Source organism: Lissotriton helveticus, chromosome 10 (assembly GCF_964261635.1).
Source record: "Lissotriton helveticus chromosome 10, aLisHel1.1, whole genome shotgun sequence".
NCBI lineage: Eukaryota > Metazoa > Chordata > Amphibia > Caudata > Salamandridae > Lissotriton > Lissotriton helveticus.
In genome coordinates, this window is record NC_136071.1 from 1179403962 (window position 1) to 1179419404 (window position 15443).

General features: G+C 47.1%; 2 protein-coding genes across 2 annotated transcripts in view; one reads left to right on the forward strand and one right to left on the reverse strand.

The window, feature by feature from the left end:
- Positions 1-9380, reverse strand: part of BTD (biotinidase) — a 179671-nt gene extending 170291 nt beyond the window's left edge. The window contains exon 1 of the mRNA XM_078664029.1: positions 9297-9380. The gene's annotated coding sequence lies outside the window, so the exon portion shown is untranslated. The remainder of the gene's footprint in view (positions 1-9296) is intronic.
- A 671-nt stretch (positions 9381-10051) lies between these two features.
- Positions 10052-15443, forward strand: part of HACL1 (2-hydroxyacyl-CoA lyase 1) — a 145665-nt gene continuing 140273 nt past the window's right edge. The window contains exon 1 of the mRNA XM_078664032.1: positions 10052-10196. Within this exon, the coding sequence (XP_078520158.1) occupies positions 10092-10196 (105 nt within the window). The 5' untranslated portion in view covers positions 10052-10091. The remainder of the gene's footprint in view (positions 10197-15443) is intronic.

Below are 15443 nucleotides of genomic sequence, written 5' to 3' on the forward strand. Positions count from 1 at the left end.
ACATAGTTTCCTTTTATTATATCATAGGTTTTATCACTCTATTTATAACATTTACAAATTTACTCAATATACTTCCTAAATATTTACACAAAGCCCCACACAAGCGTATATACAAAACGGTCATTCATGCCCTACTAGTTCCACACATACTCAGACACATCAATCACACCATACACAACAAAAATATGTAAGACTAAAGTACATAGAGCATCACAATGTTCTCAAGAAATACAGCTATTACAAACACCAGAAGTCCATAACAGAAGAAAGCTTTCAGGGACCCTCCATTGTTTATATAGATTTTAAGGCCACCACCTTCCCTACTGATACACTGACGGGGTTGGAAATAGTAATTTATACGATTCCAGCATCCCCGCCCCCAAGGCAAGTCGCTGTAACAACCTGCGTAGTAAAGTAACGCATGGTAACGTCGCAGTCAGGGTAGTAGCGGTGTTGTAAAGGCTTGCTGGGTAAATGCATGCGGGGTTCCGTCACACATCTGCTAAGGAGATGCGTGGTTGGCGCTTCTTTTTTCAGGAACAATACAAATGCTTCCTGCCTCCACCCCTGTTGACAATATTTTAGCCCTGCCAACATGATTGGCGTCAAAAGACGGGGTGGAGTCGTGGCTCCTTCAACCTGGAGCTCCAGCTCCTTCGCTTCCTCCTCATTTGTCTTGCTTATAGTCGTGCTCAACTTGTCCGTACTGGGATTGCGGCGAGTTGGTTTACCCTAAGAGCTTGAGTAGAAGTCAGTGATGAGTTTCTTAGGTTTCTCTTGAAATGCCATAGTTGGAGCCAGGGCAACGTCTCTTCTTTGTTCAATGGGTCTATGGCCAGATTGATCTTATGTATCTGGGGTGTATGGGCTTTACAGGGTGACAGGGGTATCGCACATGCAGTTATACAGGCTATGCCGGGGAACAGTCCCTGGCTGTTCATAGGCTGGAACTTGTACTGTCCCCTTGTATTTAGTTTGTCATCATTTTTGGACGGCAGTAGCAAACAGCTCTTCAGGGAGTCAGAACACGCTTGCACTTTTGACACAGTTGTGGTATTTGCTCACAAGCTATACAAATGCAATTACAATACAATACAAAGTAACAGTTGGTCACAATCTGACTGTAGTGTTCGTAATGTGACACATGAAACACAAAGAGCTTGCATCGTTTTATACCAATGTATGGTCACACGCCTTGTGCCAATTGACCAAGAGCATTTCTATGGTTAACAGGATATAGGCCGGGATACTTTGTGCGATGCTCAGATTGCGTTGTTGCAGAGTTGGGGTCAACCAGAGAAAAAAGCAGATGGAAAGTCCCTGGTTGTATTGAGTCGTAGGCTGGTTTTGAACTACCGCTGAGTTATATGGGCTGCCGCTGAACGAGCAGATGACGGTCGTGGCACAAGCAAACTTCCATCAACTGTGCCACCCGAGTAAGTGCCCCCTGGGTTTGCACCCCAGCCGAAAAGACTGGAATACAGTAAAGTGTATGTTTACTTCTGAGCTGGAAGCTATGTAGACTGGGGGCAAACAGGTGGATAAATGCAGTCTAAATTCAGGACTGATGTAGGCCAACATAAGTCGATGTCACTGAAACCTCTGTATACCACCATAACATAATATAACATCTCCAAGACTTCTTCAAGCCTTGCCATGCCGGTTCCTACCTCTGATGCTGAAAGGGGGGCGGTCTCTATGAGAAGGGGCAAGGGCAGGTGGGTAGGTCTGCACAGCGTGCAAGCCGCACCAGCGCCTAGGCTAGACGCCTCCGGGTGCCGCTCGAACTTCCCAACACCGCAGTGCCTAAAAAAACGGGGGTGCTCTAAAAGCGCAGAGGTTAGTCAATACCGCCTTGAGTGCTACATGAAATGCTCTGGCACTGTATGTCGAAACAAATCCAAACCTAACCATTGCCCATTCATATCCACAGGCTGTCCGTGCCCCCCTTCCCAGTCCTGATGAAGACCCGCATAGACCCCACAAGAGGGCGTACTTAGGGTTGAAACGTCGACACTATTACCTATGGACCAGCTTTAAGGACTCTGCACAAAAGACCAGCGGTTGTGGTCTACAGAGTTCATTAAAAACATTGTGCCACTGGTCGTTCTCTTCCCCCTTTTACCCCCGTTTTTAAAAAAAAACACCATTATATAGTTTACATTTTCACAAATGTCACCGAGCACTGCTTGTCACTTTATTTTTCACCTTGATGCGCCGTATTGCACCTTATACTGCCTTTTTCCATAAGTATAAGCTGGGTAATTATAAATGAAAATAATTGATAAAAATGCTTTGATTTACCCAAAATGGTTTAGATTGTGATTATCTTATCTCCATTGATGATCTCATCGTAAAATGCATATTTGCTTTGTTCTCTGATAAACACATTTCAGATGGTATATACTGTTTAGGATTTATAACAAATTAAAGAAATAATATTTACTCGACAGAACCAATTGTTTATTTTCTACTCACGCCCAGGTTCTGAGGGATACTGGGTTACCCCATTGTACTTTACCAGCTGGATGAAATACCGGTAGGGGAGGCCTGGACAATAGGTTTCCTGTCACAGGGAGGTGTAACCACTTCCCAGACAGGCTTTAGTGTATTGGGGCTGGGTGGGTGCACTCCAAGAGTGATTTGAAGTCTGCACTGGGGGCACGTTTGGTGTCCCTGTACATAGTCCAGCTCAAACCGGTTGCAGGGTCTACCAGCCCCTGCTCTGGCGCAAAACTGGACAAAGGAAATGGGTGTAGCCACCCCTCTTTCCTGGCCCTCCCATAAGTGGGTCCCTAGGGTTTGTCCCACCACTTCCTTGGGTATAAGATAGGAACCCCGGCCTACAGGACTTTAGAATTACCTGGATGAAACTCTGATACATAATCCTGGAACTTCGACGATCTACAAGGCGCTAGATGACTGAAGAATCTCCCTTAGAGTAAAGGAGTTACTTCCCTGCAAGGCAGGCACCTAAGACGCATCCGACCGGTTTGCATCTCCGAAGCTCCCGCCGGACTCTGAAGAATTTTGCAACACAGGAGGTGGGTTTCCGTGGTCTCTGAGGTCGATCTGTGCACGCAGCAATTCTGAAGCCTGTATCCCTTGTGGAAGACCATGCAACCCGAACCCCTGGACACCGCGACCATTTGCAGAAGCGTTCTCTGAAGCTGAGCTTTGGGTTACTTGTAGCCCTGACCTCGAGCAGCATTTGCACCGAAGATTTCCAGCGTACACTCCACAAGTGCACCGTGATCTGGCCCCTTGTGTTTTCTCACATCCCGACATTGGTGGGCATTCGTCTATCGTGCCCCTGGTCACTGGCAAGTGACCCAGACTCTGTCCCCTCTGCTTTCAGGTTCTTCACATCTTTGATCCAGGCTTGGATCACACTGGGCACTTTTCTTCTCCACAGCAGCAGCACTTTGCAGCAGATCGCCATTGAAATCAACAGTTCCGAACACCATTTGACATCTATGCACCCGGCTTCCCTGGGTGAGGTAACTCGAGTACTTCGGTGCTCCAGTGGGGGTTGGCCCTATAACCCCCTAAGTCTAAAGGGGTTTGCTCAAAGTCCTATCCTAAGTGTTCTTTAACTTTAAAATTCAAACCGCGATTTTCCCCATAGAAGCTAACTGAGCTTGCTGCTGTGTTCTCACACTGCACATGTCCCCCGTGGGTCCCCTGTGTGAGAAGTTGGTCTGGTATATGATGTTCACTATTCTAGTGAGCACCTTGCACCAGTCCAAACAACCCTTATGGTGATGGTTGTAAAGTCAACCTTATAGACCAGCTATCCTAGTGGTAGCATGGACAAAAGCAGTCTTAGGCTAAACTCAAGAGGGCATGTGAAGCCAGCTGTTTTACCATATGCAAAACTTTTAATACCAAATGAAAGGACACCACACAGGTTATATATTCAAAATATATATGTCTTTATTTCTAAATAGATCCCCTTAACTCTTTATGAGCACAGGAGCACAAGCGTATAACAAGTAACTTAATATAACATACAAAAGTTGCACAAATATGGATAGGCCCTGGTGGCCCGTAAAACCATATACTAAAATAGTGGTATAAGTACCACGTCACAAACAATGATAAGGCCTAGGGCCTTGGGAATCGCTGGGGCTACACTGGACTAACAGCAGTTAGGGAGCAGGAGGCCCACAGGATGCGGGTGCAGTGTCTAAATGCACACGGGTGCACCAATAGAAGTCAAAGGGTGCGTAAAGTTAGAAAGTTGCAGATTTGGAAGTCTTCCGACTGGACTAGAACTTAACCACTTAAAACTAGGCCACTAGGGATGTAAATCTCTACAGGAGCACCGCAGTACTCGCTTTACCTCACCCAGAGGAAGCGGGTGCATAGGTGTCAAAGTGTGTAGGGTTTCATCGTGGAGTTCTATGGAGCCATGGAGAAAAGATGCTGCAGGCGACCAGGAAAGAAGAGTCCGGTTGGATCCAAGGGTGGATCGAAGATGTAGAGTACCTGAAAGCAGAGAGGACAGAGTCTGGGTCACTAGCAAGCGACCAGGAAGGAACCAGGAAGGAACCAGGCGATGTCGGGTTGCAATCAGGTGATGTCGTGTAGCTTGTCTCCGCTGCCACGTGGACCAGGAGGTGTCGACGATGACCAGGAGCTGGGCACGGACTGTCCCACGAAGGCTCTTGCTGTCGGCGGTGTCGGATCTCGATTCGGAGTCAACAGGCCTTGGCAAATGCAACCCACGCAGGAATCGAAGATGGCGTCTGGATCAGACCAGCAAGGTCTGATGGGCTGCTCCTTTTCAGGGGACCAAGGGCCAGTCTGGAGCAACCAGACCAGCGTTGAAAATTCGAAGGTTCGTCGTCACAGAGGCCACTAGCGAACAGGCAAGTGACCGGACAGACGCGTCGAGCAGGAAAATGCAAAAGGGACCCACCCAGCACTCGGTGAGTGTGGAGAGGTGATCATCGTTGCAAAGGATGCTCGGGCTGGGGCTTCTCAATCCCCAATGCACAGCTTCGAGGGTGACTCAGGAGCTGCACAGAAAGCACTTCGCTGGCTTTCCAAGATGGCCGGTCCCACGTCTCTCGTCGCCTCCACGGGTCTCAGCTTTGCCGTGGCTGTGGATCGGGCTGTTGGATGTCTGGAAGTCTGGTTCTTGTCGGTCTCTGTCGTTCGAGCTCCGGCGGGAGCAACAACAAAGCAAACCGTTGAGCGCTTGATGGTGCCTGCTTGCACAGGGTGGTCACTCCTTGACCACAAGGGAGATTCTTCAGTCTTCTACGTCGAGTAGGATGTCGAAGGGTCCAGAGTTTCATATCAAAGTTTCAGTCAGGATGATCTAACGTCTAAGGGCTCAGCTCCTACCTTTATTCCAAATCAAAAGGCTGGATCACCTGCTAGGGCCCTCCTATGGGTGGGACCTAGGAAGGGGCTGGTTACACCCCTTTCCCTTTGTCCAGTTTCGGGCCAGAGCTGGGGCTGGAGTGCCCCGGCACCGGTTTGTACTGGACTATGCATGGGACACCTTGTGTGCCCCAGGCAGTGTCTCGTTTCATTCAGCCCTCCCTGCCCCAATCCACTATCTCCTGTCTGGGGTGGCGCTACCACCTCCCTGTGACAGGAAACCCATTGTCCAAGCCTCCCTCGCTGGAAGGGCTCCCAGCAGCAGGAGGTCAGACTTGTGTCTGTGGCAGCAGCATCCATTTTGTGATGCTGAGGCTCTGGTTAACTTTAACCGGGTTTAAGGAAAGTAACATGTCTTCTCCCTCTAGAAGGGTGGAATGCTACCCCCGTCGCCAGAACTGGCGAGGGGGTAGTATTCCAAAGCGTATGCCACCTTACACGACATGTTTTGATAAAGCCAAACCAAAGTTAGCAATAACAGCGAGGATTATAATGCACTTAAGAGTATATGGTATGGCAATATCCTAGAACAGCTATAAGGACATGGTTCCGAAAGCTGCAGACAGGCTCAGCTCATGCTAGAGCACCTTCTCACATAAACCAAGCACTCTGCCTTCAGGATTGTTAAGGCCTGCCATAGGAGTGACTTATAGGTGCATATGTGTCCAGATAAGGGTAGATATAGGAATGCTATACCTAAGCAAGGGGTGATTACACGACCTTGCCCCAGTTGAGGCCTGTTTAGCAGGATCCCAGGCCAACTAAGTCGAAAACCAGCTAAACACAAGGCAAAAAATCTGGGGTAACCATAGTCAGGTATCTACCTTCCTACACCCTGTGTCACAACCTTGGGTGGTTCCTTGGGGTCCCGGCGATTCTACAGGGTCCAGGCCCTGTTTCTAGTCAAGTTGTGGTTCTTATGGCACTTTCTTAATATATGGTTTGGTCCCCCCTGGGGCCCATTGTATATTGTGCTATTTACTGTCGTTTTAGAAATGTATTATTGTGCATCTTGGACTCTAATCTCAGAAAGAGATTAGTAGTGAGTGTTTAGAAATAAATACATATATTTTATACATACCCTGTGTGGTTCTCCTTTCATTTAGTGATTCAAGAGGTTATAATCTGGTAAACCAAGCTGCTTTACACTCCTTCAAGACTTAGCCTGAAGGCTGCTCTCCACAGCTACCACTAGGATAGCTTTCAATAAAGGTTGTCTTTAAACCTATCATCAATAAGGGTTGGTTGGACTGATACAAGGTGCCCACTATAACTAGTGAACAGCAATACCAGGCCAACTTCTCACATGCTAGGTTAGCCAGGTTAGCCTTCCATCCGTACAAGGTCTGTAAACTGATTATTTATACAATTAAAACACTTGTTATTTGTTGCACTTATAAGCGCCAGAAATGAAGTATGCATTGCCACTCTAAAAACAAGCTATTAATATATGCATCCCTTTCAACCTGTTCATGGCGTTGACTAAGTCATTGCCTTTTTCATATTAATGCCACTCACATTTATACATAAGATGCCAGGCGCGCAACGCCCATTGGGCTCAAAGGGCTTCACCCCCACCCCCCGTTGTGTGTGTCAGCCTGGCTGAGACAGCTTCCCGGGCTGGCGGCTTTCTTCTTGCAGCCGTACCCGAGTACTTCACAGGTCTTTAAAAGACCATTCACTTTTTAACGGGGTGTGTTGTGTTTTCATCCCTTCTTTGAGTCCCTGCATCTCCATTCTAGATATTGCTGGAAGAATTAGCCCCCCCCTGAAATTTTTATCAGCCCCCCCCCCGAAATTTGGCTCTAGTTGCGTCTCTGTAAGACACTGTAATGCCAGTGAAGATACAATTGTTCGCAGAAAATGCTGTGCCAGAGCCGTGAAACGAGGAATAAAAGGGTTCAGAGTGTGCAAAAAAAGTCCTGGGGCACCAAATGATTAGCCTGACCTCTTACAGTAAACAGTAAACTGCACTCAGTCAGCCCTGCTGAAAGTCCACTAAGACTCCACGCTGAAAGGATCAACATTAAGTACCAGGAGCTGGGAGTTCAGGTTACATTATTCTCTTCCTTGAAGGCTCGCTCCTACAGCCTGCAACCCCCTTGCGCCCTCTGACTGGATCGAGAGCCATGTGGTGAGACGGGTTTCATGCTCCACATAATAACGACCAGTGGTATGAAAACTGTGATGTAGAACAGAGTGGGCATCCTACCCTGAACGTGGGTGCATTCCTCATCTGAGTAGTCCTTCATTAACAAAGTCACTCTACTAGCACTTTTGTCTGTTTTTGTTTAACAATCTAGGCATTGCTAAACACACTATTCACTCATAAATAAACGCAGACTCCATTCACAGCATGTCAAAGCCCTTTGCGAGGCCTGAAAATAGAGCCCGATAGAGACCCGTTTCTAAGCCCCCTGAAAATAACTGCTGGTGCTCAGACTTGGCCCCCTTAAAGCCCTGGGGCTGAGGTAAGGTGGATGGTAGTTGGCGGTTCCTGAGGTGGGCGGGTTGGCCAACCAAACGGAAAATGGTGGCAGTGAGGGGTCAGTATGTCAGGTATGGTAGGGGTCGGCAGTCAGCACCCCTCCACAGCACAGCCACAACTCAAACATAGAGGTGCCATCTGGTTCGTTTTATACAAGCATTTTTATTTGCCTGCCTGTGCAAAAATAAAAAATAACCCAAAAGCAATATCCCCCCCTTATCAATACATAGTTTAACCCCTCCCATGTTCGTGATGGAACGGTTCCGTCACGAGCCTCGGGTGGGCTGCGCTGGTGACGGAACGGTTCCGTCACGGCCCCGCCGCCGCGCCTGCGCGGCGCTGATTTCGCGCCTATGCGGCCCGTTCTATTGAGCGGGCGGGGCCGTGACGGAACCGTTCCGTCACAAGCACAGCTCACCCGCGTGCCGTGACGGAGCGGTTCCGTCACGAGCACCGGACCGCCGCGCCGCAGCCCCGCCCCCTTAGCGCTGCGGCGGGGTTAAACAGTAGACGTAAGAAGAAAACATCTTAAATGTGTTCTACAATTGACCTCATGACCCCTTTCTGATTAAAGTAAACAAAGTAAGAAAGCCTGTTAAAAATGGTTCTGGATGATTCCAGATAAAGACTCTGAAGAGTCGTGTCCAGGTCTTAGTATAATGTTACAGCGTGGGCAGGTTTTACCCTGGGAAAGGTGGCAGCCTTACTTAAACCTGGTTCCACAGAATCAAAGTCAGCAGCTCTGGCCGCCAGGCCACATCTCCCGACCGTGGGAGACGTTTTAAGCACTTTCCGTTCAATAGTCGTGCGGTTCAATTACATTTATATAGCGCTTACCACCCCTGACAAGGAGTTGAAGTGCTGTGCAGGGGGAGAATGGCACAATTTATTTTATTTATTTATTTCATGCGATTTTATATAGCGCGAACTTTACCCAAAGGTGTCAGAGCACTTTAGGAGAGGTGTGGCGCCGCGGCCAGGGTGACTGACTCCGGAATCTGGGGATCACGGTTCGATCCCCGGGACCGGCGGCAGATTAGCCCAGCACCATGTGACTCTGGGCAATAGCTTGCTTAATCTTCCCGACGGCGCCTAGAGACCCTTACGGGTGATTGTGCGCTTTACAAATGTGGATTATTATATTATTATTATTACATAAGGACCCCGTTGCAAAACATAAGGATTTAGGATTACATGCGTTACATAAAAGATACAAGCAGAAAAAATTGCAACTGTACAAGACGTTAAGTCACACAAGGAAGAGATACAAATGGATATACTCCAAGAGTCACATAGGAATGGTAGAGAGTACAAAGGTCCACTGCTTATATTACAATTCCAGTCCTATTAAATAGATCGTCATGGGGCGCACTGTACCCCAGGGGCACAGCACGGCGCCCCTTCCCTTGCTTACCTCCTGGGGTCTCAGCAGGGGCGTCCTGGGCACTGCACTGGCACGTGTTCCGCCTCTTTCCAATATAACCACGCCCCTCTGTTGGCAAGCAGTGGAAGCTCCACCCATCTCATTATACCCGCGGCTGTGGAGACGTACGTCCCATTGGTGGGACCGCCTTTCCATCCAGCAGCTGACCCCGCCTTATTGTTATCGAGTTGCCTCCATGTGCTTGGAGACCACGCCCATTGGTTACACATCGCCAGTCTGTCCAGTACAGCCCCGCCCATTCACGTGACGGTTCTACCTGCCCCTCGTGCCCAGCCTGTCTCCAGCCTTCCCCCGCCCCTCACCTCCCTCAGGTGAGCGTCGTTGCAAATCACGCCTCGTGGGATTACGAGTGAGGCGGCCATCTTGTTGTGTCCAGAAAAACAACATTTTTAAACGCGATGTTTTCGGTGTTAACTAAGTATGGCATTAAACCTAGAGATAAACCTTAGAATATTTATCAAAACGCATTTATAAACTTTTAAGTACGGAAGATATTGTGACTAATAATTGAATGAAGTAAACATAACCAATCTTAAAATTATTTAAAAATATATTATATGCGTTGTGTGAAAACAAGTACTCGGCTGTTACTCTGCCTGAAGTCGTTGCAGAGAAATGATGCAGTCCCGGGTTGAAGGCGGCTCTTAGCAGCAGCACAGTCTTTGGGGCCTTGTCCTTCTTCTCTTTCCGCAGCACTGAGGTCGCCCGGCTCCTCCTCCCATGTCGTTGTCCCTCTTCTGTCTCCATGCCCTGAGCTTGCAGCTGATGATACACTGCATTGGGCAGAGCTCAGCACTGACAGCAGCCGCAGCCATGGAGGAGGAGACGGTCACCGGGGCGCAGATCATCGTCAAGGCGCTGGTGGACCAGGTGAGAGCACAGGCGGGACTCCTGAGAGGGTGACACTCTTAACACCTTACCCAGAGATTGAACCCTTGCAGCCTCGAGCCAGCTGCACCAGCACGTGCCTTGCACAGAACCTGCTGCCTCCAGGCCAATGTTCAAAAGTGCGATGGAAAAAAAGCAGGAGGCTGTCTCTGAAAGGGGCGTGGCCAAAGAAGTTTAACTAGGAATCCTTTCCAAACTAAAACTGTGTGAATGGCTGCCTGCATACTGGCCAGTATTTGCATGCCTCTGTGTGAATTGTATTCATTGCATCCAGAAGTATCACTCCACAGTGGACATAGGCTGAAACAAGCTAGACCCATTGCCTTTGCCAATGCTTGTTAGCAGTCTCCATTGCCTTTGCTAATGCTTGTTAGCAGTATCTACAAGCTAGACCTATTGTCTTTGCTAATGCTTGTTAGCAGTATCTACAAGCTAGACCTATTGTCTTTGCCAATTCTTGTTAGCAGTATCAAATAAACCAGTAACATCAATTGTTTTGTAAAAATGTATTATTTCTGGGAATGCAAGGCTGTGCATTAAATATTACTAAGGTGTGTGAAGGGAAAATTCTCCTTTTGCATTTCTCATGTCACCTGTTTCGTCTTCAACTCACTATTCTCTCCTGCAGGTACTTCCTTCCATATCCTTAAACAACCCATCCACTAATTCCTCTGTAAGCACTGTATTTTCTTTTCCCTTAACATTCTCCATATTTCAACAGCATTCTTCTCAAACTTTCCCACACATTCCCACAACTATAATCTTGCTGTTCTCTCTGCAGGAAGGCCAAGGATGGGATGTGAATGTTCTACGAACACATGTATGACCCACTTGCAGGCACTGTGAGAAACTTAAATGACTCCAGCCTCCTCAATTGTGCCCTGTCATAAACACCAACACTCAACCTGGACTCTGCCATCCACCGGGTGGTGACTTTGTTCCCAGTGTACCTTTTAGAAAAATCATATATTGTAGGAACAAATACAAACACACAACATCTGGGAAAAGCAAATACTCTTAGGGATGCGAGGTAAAGTAAATATGTGAAAAGTAAACAGGACTGTTGTGGAAGTACATAGCTTCAGAAGAACAGCTGAGGCGAAGTAGGGTTGATTAACACGTTTATTCAGGACCATAAGCATGTAGAGATCCCATCCAGCAGCAGGCTGAGGATAACTACCAAACCATTCAAACTGGTGCCTGGCAACCTTCACCACATTCCGAAACATGGAAGCTGTGGCTGACAAGAAGGTTCAGAACACCACAACTGTATTACTGACATGAATTACCTTGAGAGTTTTTGCAGTCATTGTTAAGCAACCAATCAATGTTTTGCTTGTAAAGTATGAATGCAGGACTCAGCAGGATCATAATAATTCAAAGTTAGATTTTACTCACATACGATAGTCCCCACCTCCCTCTGTAGGACAGCTCCCATTTCCCCTCCATAAAGCAGCCTCCACCCTTCTTCTTTAAACCGTAGCCCTCAATTCCAACTTGTAGGGAAAACAAAAATAAGCAATTGGTGGAATGCTTGAAGAAATCTCATCCACTGGCGATTTACTCTGGGTCCAATTCGAGGCCATTGTTTTTTATTCGCAGTATCCCTACTGATAAGGACCAACCATAAGCAGAGGCCTTCCTCCTGCGCCAAAGGGAACGGTCCAGTCAGAACTGGAAGCCCTCCATAGGACATACTTTTGTAGGACCGCCTCTGTTCCTCCAAATGGACGTCCATGTAAATATGCAAATTACGCACTCTTTGTAGCATCACCTACAGAGCAGCCACCGCCCACTTCGCTCCACAGCCTAACACAAAGCCTTGTATCATTACTAGGCTTAATCAAGATGTGTAAGATGTTGAAAACCATAAGGGCTGTCCTCTCTCTTGACCCAGAGTATCTGAAACAACTTCATGTCAGGCTGCACCATCACTCCTGCAAGGAGCCTAAGCCCTTCCTCCTGAAGGCGGGCATCAATGACCGGCCTCAAGGACGTCCCTGGTCCTCTTTCCTCTCATCAGACCTCAGCTCTTACTATAAGACACAATCCTGTTTCGTACCCTCCCCTAGTCTCAGTCCCAGTATCGCGAATACCTCTCGTCCTAGCTACTGTTTTCAAACCCTTTACCAGTTCCTGGAGGAGCAACTTAGACTGCACAAGCGCACTATGAGCGACGGGCTGCTATGGACGTCAGCTGTTGCACATAAGTACCCTCAAGTGGACTGTGTAACATATCACTTGATAAGACACTAAGGACCCGATGTAAGTCATCTCGATTTACCTACTCTTAAATACCGAATCATACCGATTCGGTATTTAAGAGTAGGTAAATTGGAAGTAGGCAGATGTAGGTAATTTTTCTTTTTCAATTACCGAATCTGTAAGATTTGGTATTTACCGATTCGGTAAATACCAAATCAGTATTTGCCATTGATTCCCATGGGCCTTGAAGCCCATAGGAATCAATGGCAAATACCGATTCGGTAATTACCGAATCCTGCCAGGGGGAACGGGGTGTCACTTTGACACCCTGTAGCACCCCAATGTCAGGCTTGTGTGCCATGTGGCACTCATACATGCCCTAAGGGCATGTCTGTGTGTCACATGGCACAGGTGTACATGCACAGATGTGCATGCACACCTGGATTCGTTATTTACCATGCAATAGTATTACATGGTAAATAACGAATTCGTTCGGGCCTGTGGCACTGTTTGAAGCGCCACCTACATCTGCATTTACAGATTCGGTATTTTTACCGAGTCTGTATTTACCAATTCGGTAATTTTACCGATTCGGTAAATACAGATTCGGTAAAAATACAGAATCTGTAAATACATGCCCCCTACATTGGAAAAGGCATTTACCGGTCGGTAACGGCCGAATTCGGCTGTTACCGACCGGTAAATGCCTACCTACATCGGGCCCTAAATAAATAATATGTGAGGTGTTGTCAAAATGTGTCTTCCTTGGCTCAGATTTAGGCTCTGATTTAGACCTTGGAGGATGGGTTACTCCATCACAAAGGGGACCGATATCCCGTCCGCCAAAATATACATCTCATAATATCCTATTGGATTTATGATGCCGTTTCTGTCACCGTTGTGACGGAGTAACCTGTCCGCCAATATCTAAAACAGGCCCATGGACTGGACGCAGTGTCCCCCTCTATAGAGTACCTCCGCACCTCGCCAATCAACGACAATCAAAGGAGGTTCTGTGACTGTCCCTCTTCCTTTTCCCATTGACTAACATTTGCCCCCACTATATGTCTATGTGGGGGTATTTGACAGCCAGGTGAGCCTTTTCGCCTGTCCTCTCCCTTGTAAGACCGCTTTAACAGGGATACTTAGATTTTTTCCATATTTCACAGACTGAGGGTCAGTGACTCTGAAGGATGTTGCCTGCTACAAAAGGCAAATCAGTTCATATTCATGGACGTCATCAAGTCTTGACTGTTCCAAAATTCACCCAGTACCAATGACTGCTGGGATAAAATGAACTAGGGTCATGTGACAGTAGTATTTTAGTGCGCTGTTAAGTGCCATAGCAATACGGCCCTGGTTATGTATTCAAATCTCTTTCCTTCACTGCTGGTCCCTGTAGACAGTCGACTGTCTTTCTGCTCTCTGATAGAGATATTTCAACACATCACTGCAGGGTTTGTTCCTCCCCTTTCACCTTTGGCCCTAGCCTTTGTAATGCTGCCATACCCAGCTGGCCTGATGCAACCTCGTAGTTTGAACTTCGATGTGAGTGCCTGGGACACACAGCACAGCTTCAAGGCTGAGCCTTCTGTCTCCAAACATCCACTTTATAAAGCGCGCGTAACATTGTGGATAAAGCAATTTTCCCATTACTCCTTTTTTTAAGGTTCCTGAAAGAAAAAGAGAGTGGTTTTTGCTCTGATTCAAACAGTTTGGTCAAAAGAAGAAGTCAGAATTAATCCTCAGAATTTTGTGGTTCCAGAACCGTTAAAGCTAATCTCACCTTACTAGCCCACGATCAAAATAAATTAATAACTAGATCTAATCTCAAATTAACAATTATTTACAATATCACTAGATTTCAGATAGGCTACAACTTTGCCAAACTATTTGGCCATGGCTCAGATCTGACCTCAAGAGGTCACATCTAAACGTAATCAGACACAACACAACTGCTTATCCACTTCTCCCTGTAACTGCTCATCCACAAATAATTTCGCATTGCTCCACGCCTAAAACACACACCGACCACTGAGCCATGCACTCCTTTAACCACTAGGCCCCTCCTACTCACTAGGTCACATCCTCTGCAGGGGGGGGAGGGATATTTTTTTGGCAGTTGGAATTTTCGACATGTTTATAATTTTATTCCTAGATACCTGATTGTTGTTTTGTGAGGGAGCTTATGTTCCATGTAGCAGACCTGACTTGGTTTAAGTGATAATCCAATCATAAAGGCTATAGGCCATATTTGATGTACCGTGGACTGTAAAGCAATGGCTCTGGTGTCCTCCATGGGGAGCTGACACTGGTGCCTGATGAGACCATGGTTATAGGAAGGGTGAGCAGCTGGCTGAATGGTGTGGATATTCATAGGGGCCCTGGTCTGGCGGTTTGGGTGGAATGTTCCTATGGCTGATCTGCCTTTGTCTGGTTCCTGCCTGAGGTGGCATGGCGGGCAAAATGACGATGGAATGGCATGTGGCCCGAGAGATTACCAGCGGCTGAGATTTATTCAGACATTCCATCCATCACTTTTTTGTACTCCTCTGTGTTAGTTGATGGGCTGGCTGTGGATCAGGGGAAAATTAAAAAGACAACAGCATTGAATTGTTTACTTCTTATAGCTTTGACTTCCTGGCGCCATGAAGCATGGGTGCTGTAAAACGTACCAGGGGTTCGAGTTCCATTGTAAAGTATGTCCCGTGAGATCTTGGGGGAACCCCCAACTTTGCCAACATTGCATCAACCTTAAGGGGTGTCTTCCCTGCTTTGTGAATGGCCGCACACCTCCTATGGAGAGACTTATTCCTGCCATATCTTATAATACACCCAAATCCTCACACTGCCTGTTCCATATTCTATTTAACAGCAATGTATGGACACTGGTGAACCTTTACGATAGAATTATTCGTGTGTGTGGACAGGATCTTACATGGACATATTGCAGTGGCTCTGTGTATAAAGTCCCTTGAAATTGTACTGAGGTTAATAAAATAGAATATATACTGTTTTTGTAGG